General features: G+C 42.3%; 1 protein-coding gene across 4 annotated transcripts; it reads right to left on the bottom strand.

The window, feature by feature from the left end:
- Positions 1 to 3,170: 3,170 nt before the first annotated feature.
- mtg2 (mitochondrial ribosome-associated GTPase 2) lies at positions 3,171 to 27,858 on the bottom strand. 4 transcript variants are annotated; one of them, XM_073061965.1, is made up of 8 exons: positions 27,416 to 27,775; positions 27,016 to 27,122; positions 14,086 to 14,301; positions 10,788 to 10,935; positions 7,510 to 7,625; positions 7,214 to 7,432; positions 6,419 to 6,557; positions 3,171 to 4,428 (listed from the first exon to the last, which is right to left on the bottom strand). In XM_073061965.1, the coding sequence occupies exons 3-8, from the start codon at positions 14,293 to 14,295 to the stop codon at positions 4,031 to 4,033; spliced, it is 1,230 nt and encodes a 409-aa protein (XP_072918066.1). In that variant the 5' UTR covers positions 14,296 to 14,301; positions 27,016 to 27,122; positions 27,416 to 27,775; the 3' UTR covers positions 3,171 to 4,030. The 4 variants fall into 4 exon arrangements, with proteins under 4 accessions (XP_072918066.1, XP_072918069.1, XP_072918067.1 ...); XM_073061968.1 differs by lacking the exons at positions 27,016 to 27,122; positions 27,416 to 27,775 and adding an exon at positions 27,816 to 27,858; XM_073061966.1 differs by lacking the exon at positions 27,016 to 27,122 and having other exon boundaries at positions 27,420 to 27,775.
- Between the last annotated feature and the right edge of the window lie 15 nt (positions 27,859 to 27,873).

Below are 27,873 nucleotides of genomic sequence, written 5' to 3' on the forward strand. Positions count from 1 at the left end.
TTATTCCTTGGAACGTGGTGTGGAAGTTGTGGCAAGGCAAAGGTTAAGATGATGTCTAGGCAGAGACAGCTTACAGTATGCAGCCAAGACTGGTGACAGAGGTCCCTGAGAACTTGGTTTCTCTTTGCACAACAGGGGACCAGAGCCACTTGGTATACCAAGGATGCAAACAAAGGATTCTAGGGTGACATTTACTATGAGACAGGTTACTAATTCTTAAGAATCACTGGCCTTTAACAGATAGATTCTACTGGTAGTTAACATAGATTAGCATAGTGTGATTGGTGTTTGATTATGCAAGTAAAGGATTTGAACATCCACAAGATTACCAATTGGCCCATGTTGCATCAAGCATCAGCACCTAAGTGGTGAAGGACATTTTAGACTAGAGTAGAGCCTTTTATATTGGAGTTACATAACAAGAGAGCAAGAAAGACATATGGTGCTGTTGTACATACACAATCAGAACAATAAAGCCTGGTGGTCAGTCATGGACAGATCATGCGACCAACCACACCCTCAGTCATGGACAATGAGAATAATGAGCAGGAGATAGAATTGGTGACAGAACTACAATCAGAAAAGCCAGTCTAATCACAAACAAGAAAAAATCTGCAGATGCTGGAAATCCAAGCAACACACACAAAATGCTGGAGGAACTCAGCAGGCTAATCACCCATTTCAGGTACACTTGTCCTACCTTGACTATCCGAGGGACATTTAGATACACCAATAATCAGCAAAGCCTCTGATCTGTGGATGGAATATTTTCAATAAGACAGGAAATTACAGGCCAGTGGGCCTGATATCAGCAGTGGGAAAGTTACTGGAAGGTATTCTAAGGGACCAGATATACAAGTTTTTGGACAGAGAGGGAGTCATTAGGAATAGTCAACATGGCTTTGTGTGTGGTAAGTCATCTCTAACCAATCTCAAAACTTTTCAAGGAAGTTACTAGGATAGTTGGTGAAGCGAAGGTAGTAGAGGTTGTTTACACCAATTTTAGCAAGGCTTTTGAAAAGGTCCCGCATGGGAGGTTGGTTAAGAAGGTTCAGTTGCTTAGCATTTAAGATGAGATAGTAGATTAGAATATACGTTGGTTTTACAGGAGAAGCCAGAGAGTCGTTGTGGATGGTTGCCTCTCTGACTGGAGGCCTGTAGTGTTGTGTCACATGGACTGATGCCGGGTCTGTTGTTGTTGTTTATCTTCCATATCAACAATTTGGATGATAATGTGGTAAACTAGATCAACAAATTTGCGGATGACACCAAGATTGGGGGTGTAGTGGACAGGTAGAAATACTATCAAAAATTACAGCAGGATCTGGACCAGCTGGCAAAATGCAGATGGAATTCAATGCAGACAATTGTAAGGTGTTGCATTTGGATGGACCAGCCAGGGTAGGTCTTGGAAATAACTCAAAAAATGTGTAGCTCAGGTTGAGTTGATGGCGGAGTTGAGTTGTTCTCTGATCTTGACAATCCATTTGCAAACGTTTTGTCACCATACAAGGAAACATCATCAGTGTGCTCCTAGGGCAGTAGGGCAGAGTGCAGTAGAACATAGGGATCTAGGAATAAAGATCCATAATCCCTTAAAAGTGGTGTCACAGGGTCATAAAGCAGGCTTCTGGCACATTGGCCTTCATAAATCAACGTATTGAGTACAGGAGTTAGGATGTTATGTTGAAATTGTATAAGATGTTGGTCAGGCATAACTTGGGAGTACCGTGTGCAGTTTTGGTCATTGCCTCACAAGAAAGATACAAGTAAGATTGAAAGAGTGCAGAGAGAATTTACAAGAGTGTTGCTGGGACTTGAGGACCTGAGTTACAGGGAAAGGTTGAAAGGTTACTACTCGATTCCCTAGAACATTGAAGATTCAGGGGAGATGCGATAGCAGCATACAAAATTATGACAGGTATATATAGAGTAGCTCCACTATCTTGTGGGCAGCCACGGGAGAGACTAAGGCTATGGGGAAAATCTGGAGTGGAGCCCCTAAGGCAGCTGGACGTCACTGCACATATTTCTGACAAAAGCATTGCTTCGCTTTCCTTTGGATTACACTGGTGAGGCCATGAGGGGGATCTTGATGACTGGACATCCCAGAATCTCTATACCTTCCATCTAGGCTCGTGCACTGGAGAGGTCACCCCAGTGCTGCTATCCATTGTCCTTCGAGCCAGATGGATGCCAACATCATCAGAAATAGAGTTAATGCAAGTGGGCTTTTTCCACTGAGGTTGGCTGAGGCTACAACTAGAGGTCATGGGTTAAGGGTGAAAGGTGAAATGTTTAACAGGAACACGTGGGGGAACTTGTTCACTCAGATGGTGGTGAGTGTATGGAATGAGCTGCTAGCACAAGTGGTGGATGTGGGTTCAATTATGAGAAATTTGGATAGATATGTGGACTGGAGAGGATCAGAGGGCTATAATCCAGGTGCAGGTTGATGGGACTAGGCAGATTACTGTATTGGAAAGATTCAGTTCCCACAGTTTACCAGGAGAATAAAATATACTAAGAGTATTTTATAGAAAATATGGAGGAACTCAGCAGGTCAGGCAGCATCTATGGAGAGGAATAAACAGTGTTTCAGACTGAGACCCTTTATCAGGACTGGAAACGACTGGACCCTTTCATCCATCACCTTCCAGCTGCTCACTTCATTCCCACCATCCCCCCCCCCACCTATCTTCCACATCACCTGGCTTCGCCTATCACCTGCCACCTTGTACTCCGTCCCCACCTACCCACTCCATGTTCTAGCTTCTTCCCCCTTTCTTTCCAGTTCTGATGAAGGGTTTATTCATCTCCATTGATGCTGCCTAACCTGCTGAGAGCCCCCAGCATTTTGTGTGTTACAGCAGGATTCCAGCACCTGCAGGATCTCTTGTGAATAAAATATACCACTATAATCTCTGCAATTCCCAAATAATAAACCCACTGTTAATTAGGAATTATTGTGGAAAAAGATTGCTGCCATATTTGGCCAATGGTAACTGCATATCAAAGCCATTCAGTACATTTGACAATTCTGAGAGGCAGGCTGAATCATGCAAAACCTGACCATACAATCTACCAGTTACTTTGAACTGTTCTGAGGAAGCACCATGGTCAACCCCTATCTTTAATTATCTTGGTAATCACATGATTCAACAATAACATACACTCAGTGGCCACTTTATTAGGTGCACCTGCTCGTTAATACAAATTTCTAAACAGCCAATCATGTGGCAGCAACTCAATGCATAAAAGCGTGCAGACGTGGTCAAGAGGTTCACTTCTTGTTGAGAATAAACATCAGAGCAGGGTAGAAATGTGATCTAAGTGACTTTGACTGTGGAATGATTGTTGATGCCAGACAGAGTGGTTTGAGTATCCCAGGAACTGCTGGTATCTTGGGATTTTCACACACAACAGTCTCTAGAGTTTACAGGGAATGGTGCAAAAACAAAAAAAAATTCCAGTGAGTGGTAGTTCTATGGGCGAAAACACCTTGTTACTGAGAGGTTAAGAGAATGGTCAGACTGTTTTGAGCTAACAGGAAAGTAACAGTAACTCAAATAATGAAGTCATAAAATTTAAGTAACAGTGGTGTGCAGAAGTGCATTTCTGAAGCTTGAAGTGGATGGGCTACTGCAGCAGAACACCACACCGGGTTCTACTCCTGTACCTAATACTGAGTGTAATTGTAAGCTAATCATTGACAAACCCACAGGAGATGAACAGCCATCTCTCTTCCTCACAATCCCATCCAAATAGTGCAGAGGTTTCAAAAACACCCAAATTCTCCCAGTCATAATTCAATTGCCAAATTCTCTATCTCAAATTGTTCATATATTTATAATTTTCTTCATAAAATTTAAATGAAATCTCCACCTTTTACAAAATCCTGGAGGCAGTCCATTGCCAAAGGGGAACATTATTCAAAGGGTCTTAAGAATTCACCAGATCTTCAGATTCAGAACAAAGGAATACACATTTTTAAAAATGAATTTAATAATTTCTGTCCATAATAGTAATTTTACCATTTGATTGGTATGCAGTCAGTAGTCTTGGTATTCTCCAGATATCCATCATATAGTTCCCTGAGATGCATTAAAAGCTCTTCAATGTTTTCACCAGTAAGTGCAGAGACAGGGATTATTCTACAATACTTTACTTTTTCTCGAAGCAAGACAAAATTGGCTCTAGACTCTGGAAGGTCTATCTTGTTCGCAATGACACAAAATGGTCTCTCTGACAACCCTTTCTCATACTGCTCCAGTTCATACTTCAAATGCTCCAGCTTCTGCCAGGGCTCCGGTGCGGACACGTCGAGCACAAACAGAAGAAAGAGGCAGCGTTCAATGTGTCTCAAAAAGGAAACTCCCAGCCCTTTGTTTCTGTGGGCGCCTCTGATGATTCCAGGAATATCTGCAACTACAGGAGGAGGATCTCTTTAAATGCCATCCAACACTAAGGTGCTTTTATTTTGAAAATCAAACACAATTCAGCTTCAGTTACTGTAGAGATAGAGCATGAAAACAGGCCCCTTAGCCCACTGAATCCATATTGAGAATCAACATTCCATTCACACTAAACAAATGTTAAATTTCCTTTTATTTATTCTCTCCTCATCAACTACCCCCAGAATCTACCTACACACTGGAGTCAATTTACAGTCATCAATCGACCTACTGATCTGAATGTCTTTGGGACACGGGTGAAAACTGGAGCACTGAAGAGAACCTACATGGTTACAGGGAGAACATGCAAACTCCACAGGAACAGCACCCGAGGTCAGGTTTGAACTTGGGTATGGTGCTGTGAGGCTGTGGTTCTACTAGTTGTGCCAGTCTGCCATTAGGTACCTCACTAAATAAAGAATTAGAAGCACTACATTTTTAAAACTCGGGAACTTGTGTAATCAAACCTTATAGCCAATATCTAAACCTCAAACAGCAGTAAAAGGAAATCTTTTGTTTTAAATGTGAAGATTCAAGATGATGAACTCTTCTATTCCCTGCATCCTTTATGGTATCATTGTCCTCAACTCCAATCTCTCCCTCAACCACCTGCTGACATTTTGACCAAGTAGTTGGTAACCTCATCTCTCCTAATTTTCTCAGTTATAGAAAAGTACAGCATTGAAATAGGTCCTTTGGCCCATCTAGTCTGTGCTGGAGCATTTATACTGCCTGGTTCCACCAACCTGCACCCAAACCACAGCCCTCCATACCCCTCCCATCCATGTACCATTCCAAACTCCTCAAACATTGAAATCGAGCTTGCATGCACCAGTTACGTGGGCAGTTCTCTCCACATTCTTATGACCTTGAGTGAAGAAGTTTTCCCCTCATGTTCACCTTAAACATTTCACCTTTCACCCTTAACTCATGAGCTCTAGTTGTACTGCCACCCAATCTCAGTGGAACATCCTTTGTCAATTTATTTGGCCGTGAACACTTCTGCAAACAGGAGTGAGTGCCCAGTCACGGGATACTACCTCACTTATTCGTATACCAGCATATCTCCATATTACAAAGTAATAAAGCTGGAAGATGGATCAGTTGATTTGTGGTGCAGTTGAGGGAATGTTGTTGAGTTCAAGGAGGGATGGTTGCTGACATCGTTAGGTCTCTGCCTGGGATAAGTTCAGTGCTATGGAAAAGAACTGATATGCTAAAGGACTAAGCCAATAAAAAGCATGACTTTTCAGGAGCCCATGCGGAATGTGCCCCTCTGGCCCAAGAGCCAGTTCCGAGCCTCCTGACCTTCCTGCCCAACATCAAAGTTAAGTTCAGACCAGCCTCTGCTCTGGGTTGACTTTCAGCAATGGAAGGGAGAAGGCAAAGGAGGAGCAGTGGTGAATAGAAATGATGTGATGTGGAGCTCCTTAACAAAAAGGAGCCTCTGTAGGTCTCAATTTGCAAACAAAGACTGACATGGGGTTTCAAGCCGCAGATTCAAATTATTGCTACCTACTTGTGAGAATTTACAAATTAATTATGGCTATTTGGGTAGGTTGTTAGGAAGCAAAGAGTATCCATAAAACTTTAAATCAAAATGCTGGAAACACTGAGTAGGTCAGGCAGCATTTGCAGAAAGAAAAAGAAAGTTTAGGCAAAGATCGTTCATCCGAACTAGGGAAAATACAAAGCTAACTTGTTTCTTCTCTTCCCAGTTCTAACAAAGGATTCTCTTTCCAAAGATAATGCTTGACCTGCTGAAAGTTTCCATAAGTGTACCTCACCAAGGACTTTAAACAGGAAAACAGATTTTTATTAACAGTAAATGTGATCCAAAATCCAAACCTTGAATTAATTCACTCTTCAACCAGATATGAAATGATCAAAATTGATAAACTGTCAAGATCACCAAACTTCAAACCATTGTAAGATATTGATTTAGGATTTAAATTGCTATTTACCTGCAACCTGCTCAAAGTCTTGATACAGTACTACACCGATGTGAGGATTTAATGTTGTAAATGGATAATCAGCAACTGCTGGCTGGGCATTTGAGATTGCTCGCAGGAGGGATGATTTACCCGCATTAGGAAATCCAACCTTGACATAAAAAGAAAGGATTTAGTCTTCTCAAATCATACAGGGTACTTTACATCTGTATGAACATCCATTTTATCTGTGTTTTTAAAATAAAGCAGAAGAAAGCCCATTCGCAGGCATCCATAGATATCTGGAAAATTAACTTATAAAAATATCTGGTGCAATGATTTGATGAAAACACAACATTCTTGATAAAACTTGCACTTTATTCTTTCACCAGATTCAGGAGCAGTATAAATTACATTTATCTACAGGAGAATGGCAGCATTTGTTTCAGTAATCAGCAGAAGAACACAATGTATTGTGTGGAAGTTGCAGCACTTAGAGAAATTTTCAATGTATTCTCTGGTAGAAAAGATAGTCATTTTGCCTCTCCTCAGCAAAGTATGCTTAGGATTAGTCTTTTAATTGCAGTCCCTATCATAAACAAAACAAACTTTAATGAAGTATATGATCAACAAAAATACCACTTGCAGATCAGATTTTATCTCTCTTGCAACAAGAACTTTTAAAATTCACAACATGGTAGAGTAAGTGTGTGCGAGCTGGCATCTTTGATTATAAATTTCCTCAGATGTTTCCAGCCAAGAACCTTATCAGGACTGGAATAGAAAGGGCAGAATTCTCTTGCGTTTCTTACTTCCATCTATACCTACCATCCCACCATGAGCCATGGTCCTGAGCTCCAGCTGCAAGATCCGCTGCTGGCCAGGTTCCCCTGGCGTTGCCATCAATGGTGCACGATTCTCATTGGTTAGAAAGAAACGGTTTCCTTTGCCACCCAGCCCACCATATGATGCCACATATTCTTCTCCATGTGATGAGAGATCGGCTACTATCTTCCCATCTTCCTTGACCACAGTACCAACCGGCACCTAAGGCAGTAGATAATATTTAATTAACCTGAAGAGACCATTAAAATGCCATGATTTGAAAGTCTGTAATTACGCACCAGTAGGTAAGTATTGGCTGCATTCTTTCCGTAACAATTTTTACGCGCTCCATGTTCTCCATCAATGCCACGATAAGAAGATTTTATGCTGAGCAGTGATTTCACCTGTCGAGCAACTGGAAAGTCAGAGAATTTCCTGAAGTTAATAAAAGTATACATCAAACTAAAGAGTTTGGTGAGAAACTTTGGTATTGCCACCAAGACTCGAGCAAATTTCTGCAGATATACTGTGGAGAGCACAGGATCGGAATAGCTGCAAAAGGTTGCAAGCTCAGCCAGCTCCATCATGGGCACTAGCCTCCCCATCATTGAGGGCATCTTCAAACAAGGATGCCCCAAAAAGGTGGCATCCATCATTAAGGACCCCTGTCACCCAAAACATGCTCCCTTCTTATTACTATCATCAGACAGGAGGTATAGGAGCCTGAAGACACACACCCAACATTTTAGGAACAACTTCTTCCCTTCTGCTATCAGATTTCTGAACAGGCAATGAACTAAACCATGATCACTCTTTATCATCATTATGTGCCATTTCATCTGACGTGGGTGATAATGCTCTGGACTATGATTGTTCTTGGCAATTTTTTCTACAAAAGTGGATTGCCATTGCCTTCATCTGGGCAGAGTTTTTACAAGACGAGTGACCCCAGCCATTAGCAATACTCTTCAGAGATTATTTGACTGGCATCAGTGGACACACAACCAAGACTTACGAAATCCACTAGCTGCTCCTATGGCTTCATGTGACCCTCAATGGGGGGGGGGGGGGGCTAAGTAGGTGCTACCCCTTGCCTGAGGGTAACTGGCAGGCTAGTGGAGGGAAGGAGCATCTTGCACCTCCTTTGGTAGGGAAATATCTCCACCCTTCCATGAACACTACCTCCCTATTTGTGCTCTCTTTTTACATTACTCAATTAAAATTTTAAAATATATTTTTCTTTTATTTGTCATATATCAGACAACTAATTTAGTAACAAATGCCAGAGATATTAGACCTGATTCTGATACATAGGAAGTCCTACTTTTGGAATCTTACACATAAGCTCCCAATCTTCTTACGCCACACAGGGGTTACACTGCAAAACACAAAATAGGTGCTGGGGGTGGGGATTATAAATTGTGGGGAAGCAGGTTCAAATTTAATTCTTTATAAATTCAGGAGAATACTTCAGCCTTTGTTTTAGTTTACAACTGCAGTTATTTCATGTTCCCCTGAAGTGGGATGCACACCTCATAAAACCTTTCTATCCACGGCCAAACCCATACTAATAAAAACACACAGGGAAGCTAAATTGCTGTAGCATCCATTTTTACATTTTACACATTTTTATCTACTGGGAGATACAGCTCGGTAACACACCCTTCTGGCCCAATAAGCCTGTGCCACCCAATTACACCCTACTTTACCTGCATGCCTTTGGACTGTTGGAGGAAACTAGAGAACCTAGAGGAAACCCACGTGGTCATGGGAAGAATGTGCAAACTCCTTATAGACAGCAGCAGAATTGAACCCAGGTCACTAGTGTTGTAATAGCATTATGCTAATCACTATGCTACTGTGTTGGACTTTTTGAACTTTTAGTGGCTGTTCTATCAATAAATCTTCAGGATCTGTTTTCTATATAATTCATCCTTTGAACCAGGAAGTCTAAAGAAAACACTTGAAAATATTCAGATTTTTGACCAATTACCTAGTTCAGAATACCGCAAATTTTGCAGCAGTAATTAATTAATTGCACAGCCTTCACTCTGCTCCCAGCACAAAACTAGGAGCAAAAATGATCTCCTAGTATCCTGCCAGTATCTATTTCTCAACCAACATCGACTAAAACAGGTCGTCACATCTCAAGCTCTTAAGATTTATGCTAATATTTGTGCCTACATCTTCATTTTCAGGCTTAGCTCTATTATCGGATTTGGTCTCAATCACAGGCTGCTACAACAGAAGGCTGCCATCGGTTGTGATGTAAATGTACTTGACCCCACTAGATCAGATTGTTGATTCATTAATCCTATTTGATTACGGAATCTTACAAATTAGGTCCCAGTTTTCTTATATCACTGAGGGATTACACAGAAAAACACAGAATCCATTACTTGAGAGATTGTAACGGCACTATACTTCAAACTCTTTATTTTATTAATACTACGCTACGCACCTACATTTTAATAAATATTAAAATACGTACTATAAAGAGGTTGAAATATAAATGCAATTTGGATTAAATGTTAATTTGTTCAAAAACCTGTTATTCAATGCCTTTCTTTTAAAACAGATAAGCAGCAAATATTCACAAAGGCTTCTGATTTGAATCTTTGTTTCACCATGACGAAATCACCCCGACAACAGTAAGTTGGCCCAAAGAGTACCGTAATCATGTCGCAATACACAGAACATTGTTCAGTCCAGCAACAGGCTCTTCAGCCCAAAATGTCTGTCTTGAACACGAAGCCAAATTAAGCTAAATCTCTACGGACTACACATTATCCATATCCCTCCATTCCCTGTATATTCATGTGTCTAAAACCCTCTTAGATGCCTCTATCATATTTGCTTCCACCACTACCAGCAGCAGCCCATTCTAGCCACTTACCAGTCTCTGTGTAAAATTTCTACAGCCCCTTTGAACTTTCCCCCTTTCCACTTAAATTCGTATCTTCTAGTATTTGACACTTCTATCCTGGGAAAAACATTCTGACTGTCAACCTTATAATGATTATTTTATACACATAATTTAATACTCGTAATTTTATACATATCTAACCGGTTTCTACTTGGCTTCCAATGCTCCACAGAAAACAAACCAAGTTTGACCAAACTCTGCCTCTAATCCAGGCAGACTCCTGGTAAACCTCTTCAGTAACTTTTCCAAAGCCAAAAGTGCTCACAGTAATTAAAAATATAAACAAGTTCCTTAAATAAAAAAGCTATTTCCAGGTGTTTACAGCATTTGAAGATTTACCCAGTCAAAAATAGCCATACAACCACATTCAGTCCTGGAATGTGCAGAATTAGAAATTTAAGTCGTAGCATAATTGGATCCAGAGTTAAGGAGGAGCAAATTAATATTATACTCTTCCTTGCTGTCCACTGATCCCTCCAGGAAGCTGTGTGGTTTGTAGGATCCCAGTTGGTTATGATACTTTCCATTATCAAATAGCTTGTTGATACTCACGATCAGGGCTTATGAATGAATAGTGGCCACTAGAGAGCACTCAACACTCATAAACTGTGTCAAGTGAGAAGAGTATAGAAAATTGGCAAAAGGCTTTACCTTTCAAAATAACGTGTCCTCCATTCCCTCCATTGCCTCCATCAGGACCTCCAAACTCTTTGCGAGGTTCACTGTGGAACGTGCACACTCCATCACCACCTTTCCCTCCTACCACAGTGATCCTTCGCTGATCCACAAAGTACTGGGTCTAAATCACAGAAAAATAGTGGGCTACAATTTTACAAACATTTTTCCTCAAAACTTTCCCTCTTTAAAAGCAGAAGGCTCATTTAAAAAAAAACACGATTATTTTTCTGAACAATAGAGTGCAGTGCAGCAATGTTATGCTTCAATTATTTTCCTTTTTTGTCTAATTACAGTTATTGGATTATAGGCACCCAGACCTGTGTCGATACTGTGGTTTTGCGTGGATATGGATAGTTTAAACAATACCGTAGATTTGGTGACTAGAAAAACAACGAGGTGAGGGCAACCTGTGTTCATCAGAACTAAGAAATAAATTCAATCATTTCTGCCAACTTTTGAACATTTGCAATTAAATGCAGAAGTTCAGAAGATGGTATCAGTTACTCTGCTTTTCCTTGAAGCTTTGCTACTTTGGTATTTTGTGGAGAGATTGCACAACCTAATAATTAGAAGGATACAAGGTTTCAGAAGGTGAAACACAACAGGAGAAAGTAGAAGTGATATTTTAACAGCATGTTAAATCATACATCATTTTCGGCATCAATCATTAAGGAGCATCACCATCCAGGACAGGACTTCTTCTCATTACTACCATCAAGGAGATGGTACAGCAGCCTAAAGATACACTCTGAATCTTTCAGAAACTTATTCCCTCTGCCATCAGGTTTCTGAATGGTCTGTGAACCTCACTATTTTGCCCTCTTTCTGTAATACTTTTAAAAAAATATTTCTTGTAACATAATATTTTATGTAAGACTATAAGATATAGGAGCAGAATTAGGCCATTTGCCCCACTAAGTCTACTCTGCCATTTAATCATGGTTGATCCTTTTTTTTCCCTCTCCTCTTCAACCCCATTTCCTGGCCTTCTCCCTGTAACCTTTGATGCCATGTCCAATCAAGAACCTATCAATCTCTACCTTAAATACACCCAACGACCTGGCCTCCACAGCTGCATGTGGCAACAAATTCCACAAATTCTCCACCCTTTGGCTAAAGAAATTTCTCCGCATCTCTGTCCTGAATGGATGCCCCTCTATCCTGCGGCTGTACCCTCTTGTCCTAGACTCCCCGAACTTGGAAGCATACTTTCCACATCCACTCTGTCTAGGCCTTTCAACATTCGAAAGGTTTGAATGAGATCCCCCCTCATCCTTCTAAATTCCAGCAAGTACAGACCCAGAGCCATCAAACCTTCCTTGTATATAACCCTTTCATTCCTGGAATCATCCTTGTGAACCTCCTCTGGACCCTCTCCAATGCCAGCACATCTTTTCTAAGATGAGGAGCTCAAAACTGTACACAATGCTCAAGGTGAGGCCTCACCAGTGCCTTATAAAGCCTCAGCATAACATCCTTGCTCTTGTATTCTAGACCTCTTGAAATGAATGCTAACATTGCATTTGACTTCCTCACCACTGACTCAACCAGCAAGTTAACCTTTAAGGTGTTCTGCATGAGGACTCCCAAGTCCTTTGCATCTCAGATTTTTAGATTTTCTCCCCGTTTAGAAAACAGTCCGCACATTTATTTCTACTACCAAAGTGCATGACCATGCACTTTCCAACATTATATTTCATTTGCCACACTCTTGCCCATTCTTCTAATCTGTCTAAGTTCTTCTGCATCCTACTTGTTTCCTCAAAACGATCAGTCTTCGTATTGTCATGGGAAAACTTTGTTTGAAACGGGGTCCAGAATAGACCCTATGAACCGTGCTGCTATGAAGAGAGAGTGAGGAAGGCATCCAGCGCAATTAGAAAGAGAGAGAGAGCCAGAAACTGCTCGAAAGATTGATGTTATAGTTTCTCTGCCAGCTTGTTTACCTTTTCCCCGAGGTCACTTGCCGCTTCTTCTCTCTGCTTCTCTGCCTCCTCAGCCTCCAGCTTTTTTACTCGTAACTCAAACTCAAGCTGTTGCGCTCTTCGCTTCACCTCAGCCTCGATCCTTAATCTTTCCATCTGAAACTGCACCTCAAACCCGCTAGGTTTACTTTCAGGGAACAACTCCAACTCCTCTACTTGAAACACCTCCTTGGATACATAATACTCGGCTATGGCTCTCTGCATCTCTGACCTCCTCGTGGTCGACTTCACCTTCGAAAGTTTCAACTTTTTTGCAATATTCAACAGCTCCAACTTTCTGGCATCCTCTAATGACTCAGAGGTTGGCGCATCCAAAAATTTATCAACATCCATTTCTGCTGTTTTTCCACACAACCAAATCAAATAAGGGAATTTCCCTAATCAATTCGAACAAGCCACCACACAATTTGTTCAAATCCCGGATGCAGGCTCCAATTTTGTCACATACCCCATGACCAGGTTAAAGAACCAGCAGAAATGGAAAACACATTGGAGTCTGGTATGGCTATAAACTAGTAGTGTTTATTAATAACTAAGCAATACAGTAATATAAATGCAAATATATTGAACAGGTTATCAATTTTATATATATACACACACACAGACACACACACACACACACGTGTGGAAATAGGAACAAAACTAGGCTCTTTCAAATCTAGGAGTAAATGGGTACAGTCTTACGATATGATGAAGAGAGTTCAGTTCAGTTCGAGGTAGTTAGTTGAGTACCGTTGGGGAGGGGGGAGGGAAGAGATAAAGTAATAAATGATAAGCACTTCTTATTTGCAGATGGTCCCAAATCATCGTGACCTAATCACTGATCCCAAATCCTGGTGTTCGACCTTAGGCCCCGCACACCCAGATAAAGGAACAGTTCCCTACAACCATCAGACTTCTGAACCAATGTGGATAACTTCACTCACCTCAACACTGAATCGATCCCACAACTTAAAGACTCACTTTCAAGGACTCTACAACTCATTCTCGGTATTATTTATTTACTTTTTAAAATTATTTACAAAATTGTCTTCTTTTCCACATTGGTTGTTTGTCAGTATTTATGTATGGTTTTTCCACAAATTCTATTATATTTTTTATTTTCCTGTAAATGCCTGTAAGAAAATGAATATTAAGGTAGTGTGTGGTGACATGTACACAGTTTCAAATAATAAATTTACTTTGACTCTGTGACCAAAGATCATTCCTTTCTCATCAAACTAAAAGTTTCAGCATACTTTGTAAGACATTTGAAAATTTGATGTGTGAAGAAACATTAGAATTACCAATTTCTTTTCAGAAAGCTGCTTCTTCTTCCGAACTCCTTTAGCTTTGGCATATTTCAAGCAGCTTACAGTGAAATTCTGTAACCGTATACTGCCGGCACCAGGGTTTACCAGGAGGTTACATCCCAAATGCTGGGACGAGCAATCACCCATTGCAGAGCTCTGCAGTGGAATCCACTTTCGCAGTGACAAGATTCGTCTGATAGACATGGTAGGCTAACAAAAAGAAAATATTAATTAATAATAATTTGCGATTCCACTGCATCTCCGAATGAAAACAAAACATTTTACTGGTGCATTATTAAACAAAGTTTGGCAGAGAACATGTAAGTAGATAGTCGGGTGTGCTATTAGAGATACTTTTGGGTTTAGCACATTTACATTTAGCAAATGATTTTAGCCACCAATCTTCAAATCTAAATACAACCTGTAGATAGAATTTAAAATGCAGCTCTGAACAATAGATTCCTAAAAGCCTTGAATTTCTCAATTTGAAAAACCCAATTTCCCTCGGGATCAATAAAGTATCTCTGCTGTCTGTCTGTGAATCACAGATCAGATAATGCTGATTAAAATTCATTTAGGTGTCTGTGGTGTGGGTGTGATTAGGCAGTTGTGAAGTTTATGTGTAGTTTCAAAGGAAGCATTGTGGATACATTGTAAATATGGAATTGTCCTTTGATGTTTAGCACATAAAATATCGAGTCCCAAGTTGGGCCAGCCAGATATTTCGACTGAAAGGTGCTCAATAGGATCTATTGTATCTTTCCTTGTCAAGTAAAGAAGCTACTTCATAACTACCAGTACTTCTCTCAGATGACTTCATTCACGCAACACCACTTGGTGTCCGGAGTTGGATACCTACGGCCGACACATCACGTGGCCAGCGATCTTAGCAGTCTAAGTGGGTGAGTATTTTTAAACGAGTACTCACACTTGGACCTGTTCGGGTTGGTGGTACACGGGAACATGAGGTACCACGAACACAGAGAACTGAACTAGAAGATATAAAAGTGGTCTGTGCGTGTGCATGTGTGCTTATGCAAGAGATGAAACTTTGTGTGTTAATTTGGTGAGATGGGGCCACCAGTAGCGAAGGTTTGTTACTGAAGGTTCGGGACTCCAGTGGGGGCGTGCATACTCATTCGGGGGGCTGAATTTTAGTATACACGTTTTGCGAGGCAAATGTGATTCAAAGGAATACAGCAGGCATCATGAGTTCGGGCGCTCAAAAGTGGCAGATTGCAGAGTACATACTCTGCGGTTTTAACTATGTGCTGATTAACTGGTATCAATCATTTTGTGTAGTGTGGGAGTTAATGTGGAGTTATTTCGGGGAGATTTTACCTAGACATATCTGTCAGGCAATGTCAGGTTGAGAGCCCTGATGATCTGGGCCAGCCTGTAAAATAACTCAACAGGGGTGATTGATAAGTTCATGGCCTAATGCATTATCACCAAATGTAACGAGAGCTGTATAACTCATCTCCTTCTACCTTAGGCCACAAACTTATCTATCACCCATCTGTGGACACTTTCTGGAGGTCCAAGATCTGTATGCTCCACGACCGCTGGACTTAGTGTATAAATGTAGGAGGGGACTGTGTTGAAAAATAAATGTGCTAGGTTTTCTAAAACTGACTCCTTCTTCCTTAGGCCACAAACTTATCAATCACCCCTTGTCCTGTGAGATGAGGGTTTGAAATCAACCCACACAAGGCTCCGACAGGGAAGGAAACTGTACAGTACTGAGGCTACACCATTTCCTAGGGGAGGAAGGACATGTCAGATGACAGTCATTCGGATATCAGCTTCATGCCCCCCTCTGTGAACGCAAGGGGAGTGAGGAAGGTAATGGGTCCATTCAATTACAGCCACAGTTTCATCCCAAGGTTCTCAGCACTTACGGCCCTGATACAGGCCTTGGTTAAAGAAGTGAAGCCCCCTCTGGAGGAAGTAAGATGGGGGCCAGATGAAGAAAAGGCTTTTACAGATACCGTATCAAAAAGCCCTGGGCTCTGCACCTGCGCTAGGGTACCAGATGCAGCTCACCCCTTTCACCTACACCACAGCAATGAGGGAGGGTGCAGGACCATGGCGACACAAGGAGGCCAGTGGCATATTATTCAATGAAACACACACTCATTGCAGCAGGAATTCCCGCTGCGAAGCAGCTTTAGACTACACCGTGTGGGCAGCACGAGCAAGCGAACCGGTTGTAATGGCGGCACAACTCATACAACACACACCTCGTCCCACTGTAGAGCTGAATATGGAGGCTGAGAGCAGTCACCGACAGCAGAAGGGGAGCTTGGGAGGACGTTCTCAGCCCCAAAGATGAGTCAGTAACAATAGTTAGGGACAGTAGAATGAATCCTACAAGCACCATCCGAATAGAGAGGGAGGTACTCGAGTGCTAAATGGGAAGAGAAAGAAGAAGATACTGGTGTGAGGGCAACACCTCTGGAAGGGGAAGCAGAGGAAATTTTTATAGATGGGTCTCGGAGGTACACAGACTGGGTGCATTGTGGTAACGGAAACAGGTGAAGAATTAGCTTCAGGAGCACTACAAGGGGATTGCTGATCTGGTGTCCATGGTAGAAGCACTGCACTACAGTAAAGGCAGACAAGTAAATATACAGTGTATACAGACAGCCAGTATGCCTCCGGGGTGCTGTGTGATTATCTGATAGCACGGGCACAATGAGGATTTGTAACTTCAACAAGGGCAGGTATCAACATGGGTACCTAACACACAAACTGTTGAAAGCTGAGTGTCTGCCAGCAGTAATTAAGGTAAAAGCTCACCAGAAAGGGGAGAGCAAGGAGCAGCAGGGAAACGAGTGGACGGACATCATTGCGAAGGAGGCAGCAGAGGGACGAGAGGCAATTGAAATTGCAACTGTGCAGTTAGAAATGACTTGAAGCCAGTTTAATAAAATTAAATGAAGAGGTGGAGGCAGAAGGAGAAATGGAGCAGAAAGTGAGCAGAGCAGGGACTGGATGGGAGATGGAGCCACAGGGGGAAAGGAATCGCAGCGGCCCCACCATGTAACAGGCAGATACTACTAAAGTTATATCATGGGATGATGCATCAGGGAAGGCAGAGCATGATCACTACTCTCCGGCAGGACTGGTGGTAGCCAGGATGGGTGGGGAGGCTGAGAATTCTGCTGCTGTTGTATCATTCGTGCCCAGCATAACCCTGGTAAGGGCATAATGCTACAGATGGCAAACCAGCCATGGCCGAGGGGTCCCTGGGCAAACATCCACTTGGACTTCACAGAGCCCCTGCCAGAAAGCAGAGGGAGAAGCTACTATCTAGTAATTATGGACCACTTCACCCGGTGGGTAGAGGCTTTCCCAACAAGGGACTGCTCCACCAGCACTGCTGCATGGATTCCAGATCAAGAAATCCTCCTGAGGTGGGGAGCCCCAGTTCAGGTGGACTCGGATCAAGAGGCACATTTCACAGGGAAAGTGATGAAGGAAATGTACCAACTGTTAGGGATTTGACAACGGTTTCACGCACCCTACCACCCTCAAGAGTTCAGGAATGGTGTAGAAAGGATGAACCGAACAATCAAGAATGCCTTTGCCAAAGCTACAGCTGAGACGGGAAAAACATAGGTTGATGTTATTACCAGGAATCCTGATGAGATTGCGAGCAACCCCAAACTGTACACTAGATCTCAGCACCTATAAACTATTGATGGGGCAAGCAATGTGATTCCCTTATGGGGTAATTATGGATTGCGGGGAGCCTGGGGCTTACAGGGATAGAATGACACAGTATGTAGAAGACCTTTGTAACCAACTTCATTGTGAAGGGGAACCAAGCAAAACAACAGCAGCACCATGCTGATCAGAGAGAGCAGGAGGAAAAGGAGATAGTCCTCCCACAGCCAGATGACAAAATCATGGAGATGGGCTGCCTAAAAGGGCAGGGTTTGCTCCCAGATGGATGGGACCACAGATGGTACTTCTAACAATTGACATGTGTCTGTGCGCAGATTTGGTGAGGCAAGCCAGTAGAAACACTGGTAAAAACTCATGGTAAAACCGTATGACTCACCTTGTTGCTCCCACAGAAGGAGTAGGGGGGGATGAAGTGTACCCAGTAACCATGTAATTACAGAGAACCTAAGAGATGAACTCCACAGTCAGGTATACCAGACCTGACCGCAGTTTGAACATAGAACTCTACAGCACATTACAGGTCCTTTGGCCTTCAATTGATGGAATATGATTGAATTCAAACTACAATTTGAGAGGGAGAAGCATAAGTCATATGTATCAGTATCTCAATGGAATAAAGGAAGTTACTGAGGCATGAGAGAGGAGCTTGCCCAGGTGGATTGGAGGATACTGGTGGGGATGACGACACAGCAGAGATGGCTGAAGTTTCTGAGAATAGTTCACAAGGTGCAGGATAGATATGTTGCACAGAAGAAGTTGTTCTCAAATGGCAGGGCTTGCCAACAGTGGCTAACAAGGGAAGTTAAGGACTGCATACAAGCCAAGGAAAGGGCATATAAGGTAGCAAAAGTGAGTGGGAAGCTTTTAAAATGCAACAAAAGACAACAAAAAAAGCTACTAGAAGGTAAAAATAAAATATGAGGGCAAACTAGCCAATAATATAAAGCAGAATACTAAAAGTTTTTTCAGTTATATAAAGAGTAAAAGAGAGGTGAGAGTTGATATTGGACCACTGGAAAATGATGCTGGTGAGGTAGTAATGGGGGACAGAGAAATAGCAGATGAACGTAATGGGTATTTTGCATCTGTCTTCACTGTGGAAGACACTAGAAGTGTGCTAGAGGTCTGTGAGTGTCAGGGAACAGGAGAGAGTGCCATTGGTATTACAAAGGAAAAAGTGTGAGGCACACTGTAAGATCTTAAAGTGGATTAGTCACCTGGACCAGATGGACTACATTCCAGAGTCCTGAGAGAGGTTGCTGAGAGATAATGGATACATTGGTCATGATCTCTCAAGAATCATGTGATTCTGGCATGACCCCAGAGGACTGGAAAACTGGAAAATGTCACTCCATTCTTTAAGAAGGGAGGAAGGCAAAGGAAAGGAAATTATAGGCCAGTAAGTCTAACACAAATGTTGGGAAAGTGTTGGAGACTACAATTAAGGATGAGATTTTGGGGTATTTGGAGACTAATGATAAAGCAAGTCAAAGTCAGCATGGTTGCTGTACAGGGAAATCTTGACTGACAAATCTGTTTTGAGTTCTTCAAGGAAATAACAAGCAGGGTGGACAAAGGAGTGGCAGTGGATGTCACTTACTTACTTGGATTTTCAGAAGACGTTTGATAAGGTGCCACACATGAGGCTGCTTAACAAGATAAAATCCTGTAGTATTACAGGAAAGATACAAACATTGATAGAGGAATGGCTGACAGCCAGGAGGCAGTGAGTGAAATAAATGGGGCCTTTTCTGGTTATCTGCCAGTGACTAGTGGTGTTCCTCAGGGGTCAGTATTGAGATCGCTACTTTTCACACTGTTTGTCAATGATTTGGATAATGGAACTGATGGCTTTGTGGCAAAGTTTGTGGATGATACGAAGATAGGTAGAAGGGTAGATAGTGCTCAGGAAGCAATGCAGTTGCAGCAGGACTTAAGACAAATTGGAAGAATGGGCTGTTACGAATGTGCCACAGCTCTGAGGGGCCGAAGGGTGCGGGGTAGCCCCCTCCTTTGTGAGAATCGTAAGATCACTATTAAGTCAATTCAGGGGACACAGGAAATGAGAGAAAGACATGCAGAATCCACAAAAGGGTTGGAATGTGTCCTGGCCTCCGAAAGGCGGACCCATTGATACCGGCTATTGTCTCTTGGAGACGGACCTGTGTATTGCATCCTGTACGATGCATCGAAGCCCCAGGCAATGGACCGAGGGGGAGGTTGGTGGAGGGATTGCATCATCCCAACCTGACTGACAACTGAGACCCTGTGAGTCAGGATAAAAAGAGGGTCTGTGGGAACAGCCCCTCAGACGCACCAGAAGAAACGCTAGCAATCCCGTAATAGCGAAAGCCGGTGGAAGGCCACGTGTGTCCGCTTCCATTTGCCCGGAATCGGTGGCCTTTGCCACGGAAAAACAGTTTTTAGCTAACAACGGGGAACTCAACTCCCAACGACTCTCGAAGGATTGACATCATAAAAGGAACGGGCAAGTTTTAACCCGTCTCTCTCTCCAACCAAAGGCTGCAGCCTACAGCTTGACTGAACTAAAGTGACTTTTAGATTTCCATCAGACAATACATTATCCCCTAGACAACGATAGAGCTATTTCTTATTATTATTCTACCTGCGCTTTTAGATTTAGTATTGACGACGTATATTATCTGTGTGTTTGCATTGATATTATTTTTGTGTATTTATATCAATAAATACTGTTAAAAATAGTACCATCAGACTTCAACGGACCTCTCTATCTTTGCTGGTAAGTGACCCAGTTACGGGGTACGTAACAGGGCAAAAAAGTGACAGACAGAATACAGTTTTGGGAAATGTATGATAATGCATTTTGGTAAAAAGAAGAATAGTGGGGACTATTATCTAAATGGGGAAAAGGTTTAAACCTCAGAGCTGCAGAGGGACATAGGAGTCTTCATGCAAGACTCCCAGAAGGTTAATTTACAGGTTGAGTCTGTGGTAAAGAAGGCAAATGCAATGTTAGTGTTTATTTCAAGGAGAATAGAATGTAACAGCAAGGAGATAATGCTAAGCCTTTATAAGACACTAGTCAGGCTGCACTTGGAGCATTGTCAACAGTTTTGCGCCCCATATTTCAGAAAAGATGTGTCATCATTGGAGAGAGTCCAGAGGAGGTTCACGAGGATGATTCTGGGAATTAACATGTTAACACATGAGGAGCATTTGGCAGCTTTGGGCCTGTACTTATTGGAATTTACAAGAATGCAGGGGTATCTCATTGAAGCCTACTGAATGTTGAAAGGACTAGATAGGGTGAGTGTAGAGAGAATGGTGGGGATATCCAGAGCTAGAGGGCACAGCCTCAACACTGAGGGACAACCTTCTAGAACAGAGGCAAGGAGGATTTTATTTTCCGCCAGAGAATGGTGAATTTGTGGAATGCGCTGCCACAGACTGTGGTGGAAGCCATGTCCATAGGTATATTTAAGGTGGAAGTTGATAATTTCCTGATTGGTCACGTATCAAAGGATATGGCTAGACGGCAGGTGTATGGAGTTGAGTGGCATCCGGGATCAGCCATGATAGAATGGCAAAGCAAAACTGATGGGCTGAATGGCCTAATCCTGCTCCTAGGTCTTATGATTTTATGGAAACATACCCACAGCAAATACAAAGGCAGAAGACACCAAGAACGTGACAGAAACAGAAATAACATGCTAAAGTGTGATGGTAATGGTACTCTATAATGAAGGTTGGTTGCTGAAGGTAGATGATTAGCTGAACAGCATTAAAATAGAAAAGATATTGGTGAAAACAGGTGGGGAGGGATTTATGTTAAAGCAACTTCGATAGCATGGTAGACTGGCAAAAATTGCACACAGCATCTGAAGGTAGTCAGTCACCCCCAGCCTGAATGGGGAGTGAATGCAAATGAGCTGGGTCCTTTCAGCAGGTGGGCCAGCGATCGACTTGTCAGTTCAGAAGGGGGTGCCACCAGGAAGAGGTCCTTGCAGTCATTCAAATAAAGACCACCCCAACCCCTTCCTGTACATCGATGAGAGGGCCTGTGAGCCTGATGCACTTACCTTGCTGGTGCCCCTGGAAAGAGCGAGCTTTAGCTACCAGAGAATGAAAGAGTGAAGACAAGGAATGTGATTAAGCTGCAAATGGCCAGCAGGCGAAGAGCTAACAGGATTACGAACAAAGTCGCATTTCTAAAGACTGTTGTTCAAATTTCTGAAACATTCTCTCTGCTTAACATTTTGTAGGTAGCGATTAGGGATGATGGGTAGATGTAGATGCACAGTTTCTTCAACTCTCACATTTGCCACTATGAGACATTCTGCATTTCATGTTCCTCTGAAGTGTTTTCCTTTTTCTTGATCCATGGCTTCCCCTCTGCCATAATGGACGAAGCACTTGACTGCTTGGCATCTATTTGCTGCACCTTCTCTCTCATCTCCTCCTAGACAAAACAATCACATAGTTCCTATGGTCCACACCTTGCACTCCACATTCTCTATGTTGAACAGATGATCTTTCACAATTTCCACCAGCTCCAACAAGATTCCACCATCAGAAGATGCATTTTCCCCTCCCTATCCTGGCAAAGGTATTGATCACATTGTAACTCTCTTCCACCTCCACCAACCACTTCCAGTTTCTGATTTCCATTAATTACTTTATCTATTTTAATTTTACTCAAAAACTGTATCTCCTGCAATTACAAAAACATAAACCGCTGGTAAATCTCTATAGGCAGCCTCTGCTGCTCACGTGGTTCTAACATATAACATGCCCCTGTCTGACAGAACCACATCAGTGACAAATTACACACCTCATCTCACCTGCACATGGTTAATCTGTCAGAAAAATCCTCGTGGTTTCACCTACTTTTTGCTGCCACCCTGACTAACTAATTACTCTTTCTCAGATCTGATCAAAGCTCCCTCATCTGAAATATTACCCATTTCTCCTTCCACAGATCTGCCTGACCTGCTTAGCTTTTCCAGCATTTTCATTGGTTCTTATCCAATACAGTTAAGTCCCACCAATGTGCCAATGACAGCTCTTTAAGCAGATTTAGAAGCTTAATGTGTCTTCATTAAGCCATTTCAACTCATCCGGTCTCAGAAATTCCCTTTGTTCTGCACATCCCTCCTACTGAAAATGTACTTGTCTTCCCCTTGCAACAGACAATCTGCTGGAAAAACTCAGTGGGACGAGCCGCATCGGTGGCTGGAAAGGAATTGTCGATGTTTTGGATTGAAACCCTGCATCGAAGCCCTAATGCTAGGTTTCTACCCAAAACATCAACCATTCCTTTCCTCCCACAGATTTGCTCGACCCACTGAGTCCTTCCAGCAGATTGTTCTTCACTCCAGATTCCAGCACCTGGAATCTCTTGTGTCTCCATTGCATCTCTCTTCCCCAGTTCTGACAAAAGGTCCCAAGCCCAAAATATTGACTATTTCTCTCTCCACAGATGCTGCCTGACCTGCATGGATTTTTCTGCATTTTTTTTTGGTTTGATTGTCCTTTCACCTCTTCCCTTCTACCATCCAGGGACACAGCCAGTCCTCCCAGATGGAGAAGCAGTTCACTTGCACCTCTTTGAATATTCAGTTTCATAATGCAATGTCCTCTACAGTGGATAAACAAAACACAGGATAGATGCTCACTGTGCAGAGGACCATTGCAGGATTAAGCCAGTCTATCCTCCTGAACTGTTACAAGAAAGCCCAATACAAATTAGAGCTACAGCACCTTATCTTCCATTGTGACATATTGCAGCCTTCTAGACTCAAGATTGAATCTGGCACTCTATTCTGTCTGCATCAAACTGATCAATTATATCCATCATTATTTTAGCTCAATTTTTCTTATTCTTTTCATATATTCTGACCTGCTTGGTATGTCCCATTCTCTTGCCAAGCACAGACAAAAACCATCACGTGTTTGAAGCAGTTCCCATTATCCCATTTAAATTCAGCCCCTGATATTCCCTCTGTTCTTAACATCCCTCCCTCTCCTCCCCTCCTAAAACCTAACTTGCTTTTCTCTCTTTCCAAGTTCTGAGAAAGGGTTCTGGACTTGTTCACTGATTCTCCTTCCATAGATGCTGCCTGACCTGCTGAGCATTTCCAGGAGTTTTTCTTTTTAAGGATCCTTCTCAGGTTATGGATGGCCAACTTACATACAGCTTGTACAAATGAGCGATCATTTGCTGGCCCCTGTGGGACTGCAGGCATCTTTTACCGCCTGGGGACTCAGCTCGTGGCTGCATTTCCAACACATGAACTATGTGGGTTCCGAACAGTTCACAGGAACAGAATATAGCTATAACCCAGAGAGGACTGAATTTCAAAATTTATCATCCACAGTTTCTTTGAACGTCAATTTTTAAAAAGCAACTTGAAGGAGAAGAGCAACGGTACGTTGAAGCTAAAACTCCGCCAAGCCTGGCTGCGAAAGGGGGATGGTTGGGCAGGAGCTAGCAGCCCCATCCTGCAAAACCCCAGAGCTAAAGAAACACCAACCGAAGCTCCCAAGGCCTCATCCCTGGGAGAATGTGAGCTACACTGGGAGAAAAATGTACAAGAATGGCCTGTGACTGAAGACTCTGGCCAGCAACTGTTGGTGGCCTATGCCATACTAGGCGTGATGGGCTTAAGAAGAGGTGTTGGAGCTAAGGACCTAGGCAACTGAAGGCAGAAACACTATTTAAACTGGGGATATGCGACAGGCCAGAACAAGAAAAATACAGAGATCTCAGATGACTCAAGTGCAGGAAGGGAATACAGAAACTGAGATGACTGAGGCTGTGGAAGGATATAAATATATCCATGAATATTACAGCACAGAAACGAACTATTTGACACCTGTTTAATCACACTCTTCTGTTCAATTCAGACATCTGAGCTTTACAATTCCTTAACCTTTACCATAAACAGAAAGCTCAATATATTTGTTGATACATATGATTCATATGAATGAGGCACAAACAGAAGACATCACTGTCAAGACTGCAACTGTAACAATTACAAACATTAAATTATGAAATAGACATTCATTCATCACAAGTTCATCTCAAGTGAATATGGAAATTCAGCTGATCATCAAGATTTTCCCCAGCTCTCCACATTATGTTGTATTAAAACAGATAATAAAAACACAATAAATTGCAGTGTTCAAATGTGACAAACAAGGACATTCCTAACTTTTTAAAAAAATGTTAAACAATTTCTTGGTTGATCACTTTCAGTGACAGTGGACATGTTATCACTGATGAATATGCCCTGACAAGGTTTTTAATGCCCAGTGTTCATTAACTTCTCTGCAATGACAAGCTGAACAGAAATGCCTCAGGATTTTGCAAAATTAAATGTTACAATTTTTTCTCCTTTTGGACCTTCTTAATGTGTTGAAAAATACACATTTGTACTCCAAAAGCAGCACAGCAAAATTCTCCACACCCTTACTAAAGTTAAGAATTGATTTCATATTTTGGGATTTCTTCCAACTACAGAAAAATCTTGGCAACAATTTAAAACTGGAGCTGATGTAACTGTTCTTCTCAACAACAGATGAAGAATGAATGATAGCACTTACAGAGGGTGCAAAAGAATCAGATTAAGGTTTAATATCACTGGTGTATGTTATGAAATTTGTCTTTGCAGCAGCAGTATAATGCAATACATAATAATAGAAAAAAGTGAATTATAATATATATATATTAAATGGTTAAATCAAATAAGTAGTGCAAAAATAGAAATAAAAAAGCAGTGAGGTATTGTTCATGGGTCCAATGTCCATTCAAAAATCTGATGGCAGGATATTCCTAATCGTTGAGTGTGTGCTTTCAGGCTTCTGTACCTCCTGCCTGATGTTAGCGATAAGAACAAGCCATGCTCTGGATGATGGGGGTCCTTAATGAAGGATGCTGCCTTTATGAGGCATTGGCTCCTTGAAGATGACCTGGATACTATGGAGGTTCAGTTATGAGGAATGTCTGGTTTGATGGGAATAGTTTTCTTTGGAGGTTGTCAGCAGATTTAAAAAAGGTTATAACTTGGGGCTTGGATGGGAAGAGCAAGCAATAATTATGTAATTATATCATAGATTGTATCATAGAATAGATATGTGGGCCCTTTGGCCCACAATGTTGTGCCTACCCTCAAACCCTGCCTCCCATATAACCCCCCACCTTAAATTCCTCCATATACCTGTCTAGTAGTCTCTTAAACTTCACTAGCGTATCTGCCTCCACCACTGACTCAGGCAGTGCATTCCACGCACCAACCACTCTCTGAGTGAAAAACCTTCTTCTATATCCCCCTTGAACTTCCCTCCCCTTACCTTAAAGCCATGCCCTCTTGTACTGAACAGTGGTGCCCTGGGGAAGAGGTTTCATTAATTAATTAATTCAGAATTTTTTTTTTCCCATGGTGAAGAGCTAAGACAGCAACGTTCCACCTTTATAAAGCATTGGCATGAGGATTTGATGTGTTGGAATTATTAGAGCTACAGGGTGAGAACTAGAAAGTGAGGTCAGGTCAATACAGTTAAACTCTGTTAATCCAGTACATTCAGGATTTTAACTGTACTGAATTACAATCACATCAAATTCACATTTTCTTTAAATGTTAAATAGTGGAATAACACATTTTCCAGTGAAGCCGGTAAGTTTAATGGGAACATGGGAAATGATTCCCCAATAAATTTAAAGGAAGCATGGGAAATAGATTAATCTAAGTTCAGATAGTGTGTGTAAATTAGTGCCCCAGTGGGGTGATGTAGAGTGTGGGAAGAGAGACTCCAGTGAGAAGAAAGGAAATGTGGAATTCATGTATTGGAGTGTAATAGATGCATGAGATCTAGAACCAAGGTCAATAGTCAGAGAGTGCATGCATCAATTTACAGCACAATTAACCTACAAAAGAAACTGCACCTAAAAATCTAGAACAACAATCTGCAGGTGGAACTCAGCAGGTTGAGCAGCACTCTCAGCAGCGAAGGGAAGAACTATCCATGTTTCAGGTCAGAACAGTAGCATCTGGGTTTCATCTTCAGAATGTGGGTGAAAGCAGGTGTATAAAGGGGAAGTCAACATGGTCACAATGAGAATATGCAAGCATGCAACATGGGACCAGACTCCCTGGAGTTATGTGACAACCACTGGACCTAATTGCTGGACAATATGGAACACGAACACAGCAGGCAATTTGGCCATAAAAAGGGCCCATAAATATCTACCTGGTGATTACTTGGCAATAAACGAACGAGATTTTTGCTTTTGCTGTAAATCTTGAGCAACACATACTGTACTTAATGCTGAAGGAACTCAGCTGGCCCGGCAACATCTATGGAGGGGAATAAACAAGACGATTCAGGACCCTTTTAGTAGCACTGATTAAGGAATTTCTATTACGTGTCAAGGAATTATCATGGGATCTTTAAAATGCACATGACAGAGCATCAGACAAACACTAGCCCTGACAATGCGGCAGTCCCTCAGCACAGCACTGGAGAATTAGTCTGAATTTCTCTTCTCGTGCAGTCTGACGATATAACTTTTTCACTGGAAATCAACTGAGCAAATCTACTCTTTTATTTAAACCAAGTATTTAGTGTAATCGATGCAGCGGCCTCTTACCTACCAAATCCTTTTCCGGGCCACTTTCCGTTCACCTGCAATGAACTTCAGCGAGCCTGACAACTGCTTCCGGGAGGATGATTAACGCAAGCTCGGGGATTCCGCCGAGGCCTGAGGTTCTCGGGCCGACGTTGAGCGCAGCGCAGTCTCTTTCCGCCCCACATCCGGAGACAGAGGGCGGCAGGAGAAAGGGGCACCTGGGACACAGAGCAAGGAGTTGTGACCTGACACTCACTCGCCTCTATACTAACAAAAAGGGGGAAGGGGTGGTATTGGAGCCGCTGGAACTCGGACACCACGCCGGCTGGCTCCCGGCCACAGCTTCGCCTGCACACGCCAGATTAGGTAATGCTCCCGTAAAACGTGGACAGCCCAGCATGTACTGCGCGCACATACTCACTGCAGCACAGACCCAGAGAATTCTGCTCACTCAGCTGGCCATTTCAGCATCTGTGGAG

The sequence above is a fragment of the Hemitrygon akajei genome, chromosome 11 (assembly GCF_048418815.1).
Source record: "Hemitrygon akajei chromosome 11, sHemAka1.3, whole genome shotgun sequence".
NCBI classification, from domain to species: Eukaryota; Metazoa; Chordata; class Chondrichthyes; order Myliobatiformes; family Dasyatidae; genus Hemitrygon; species Hemitrygon akajei.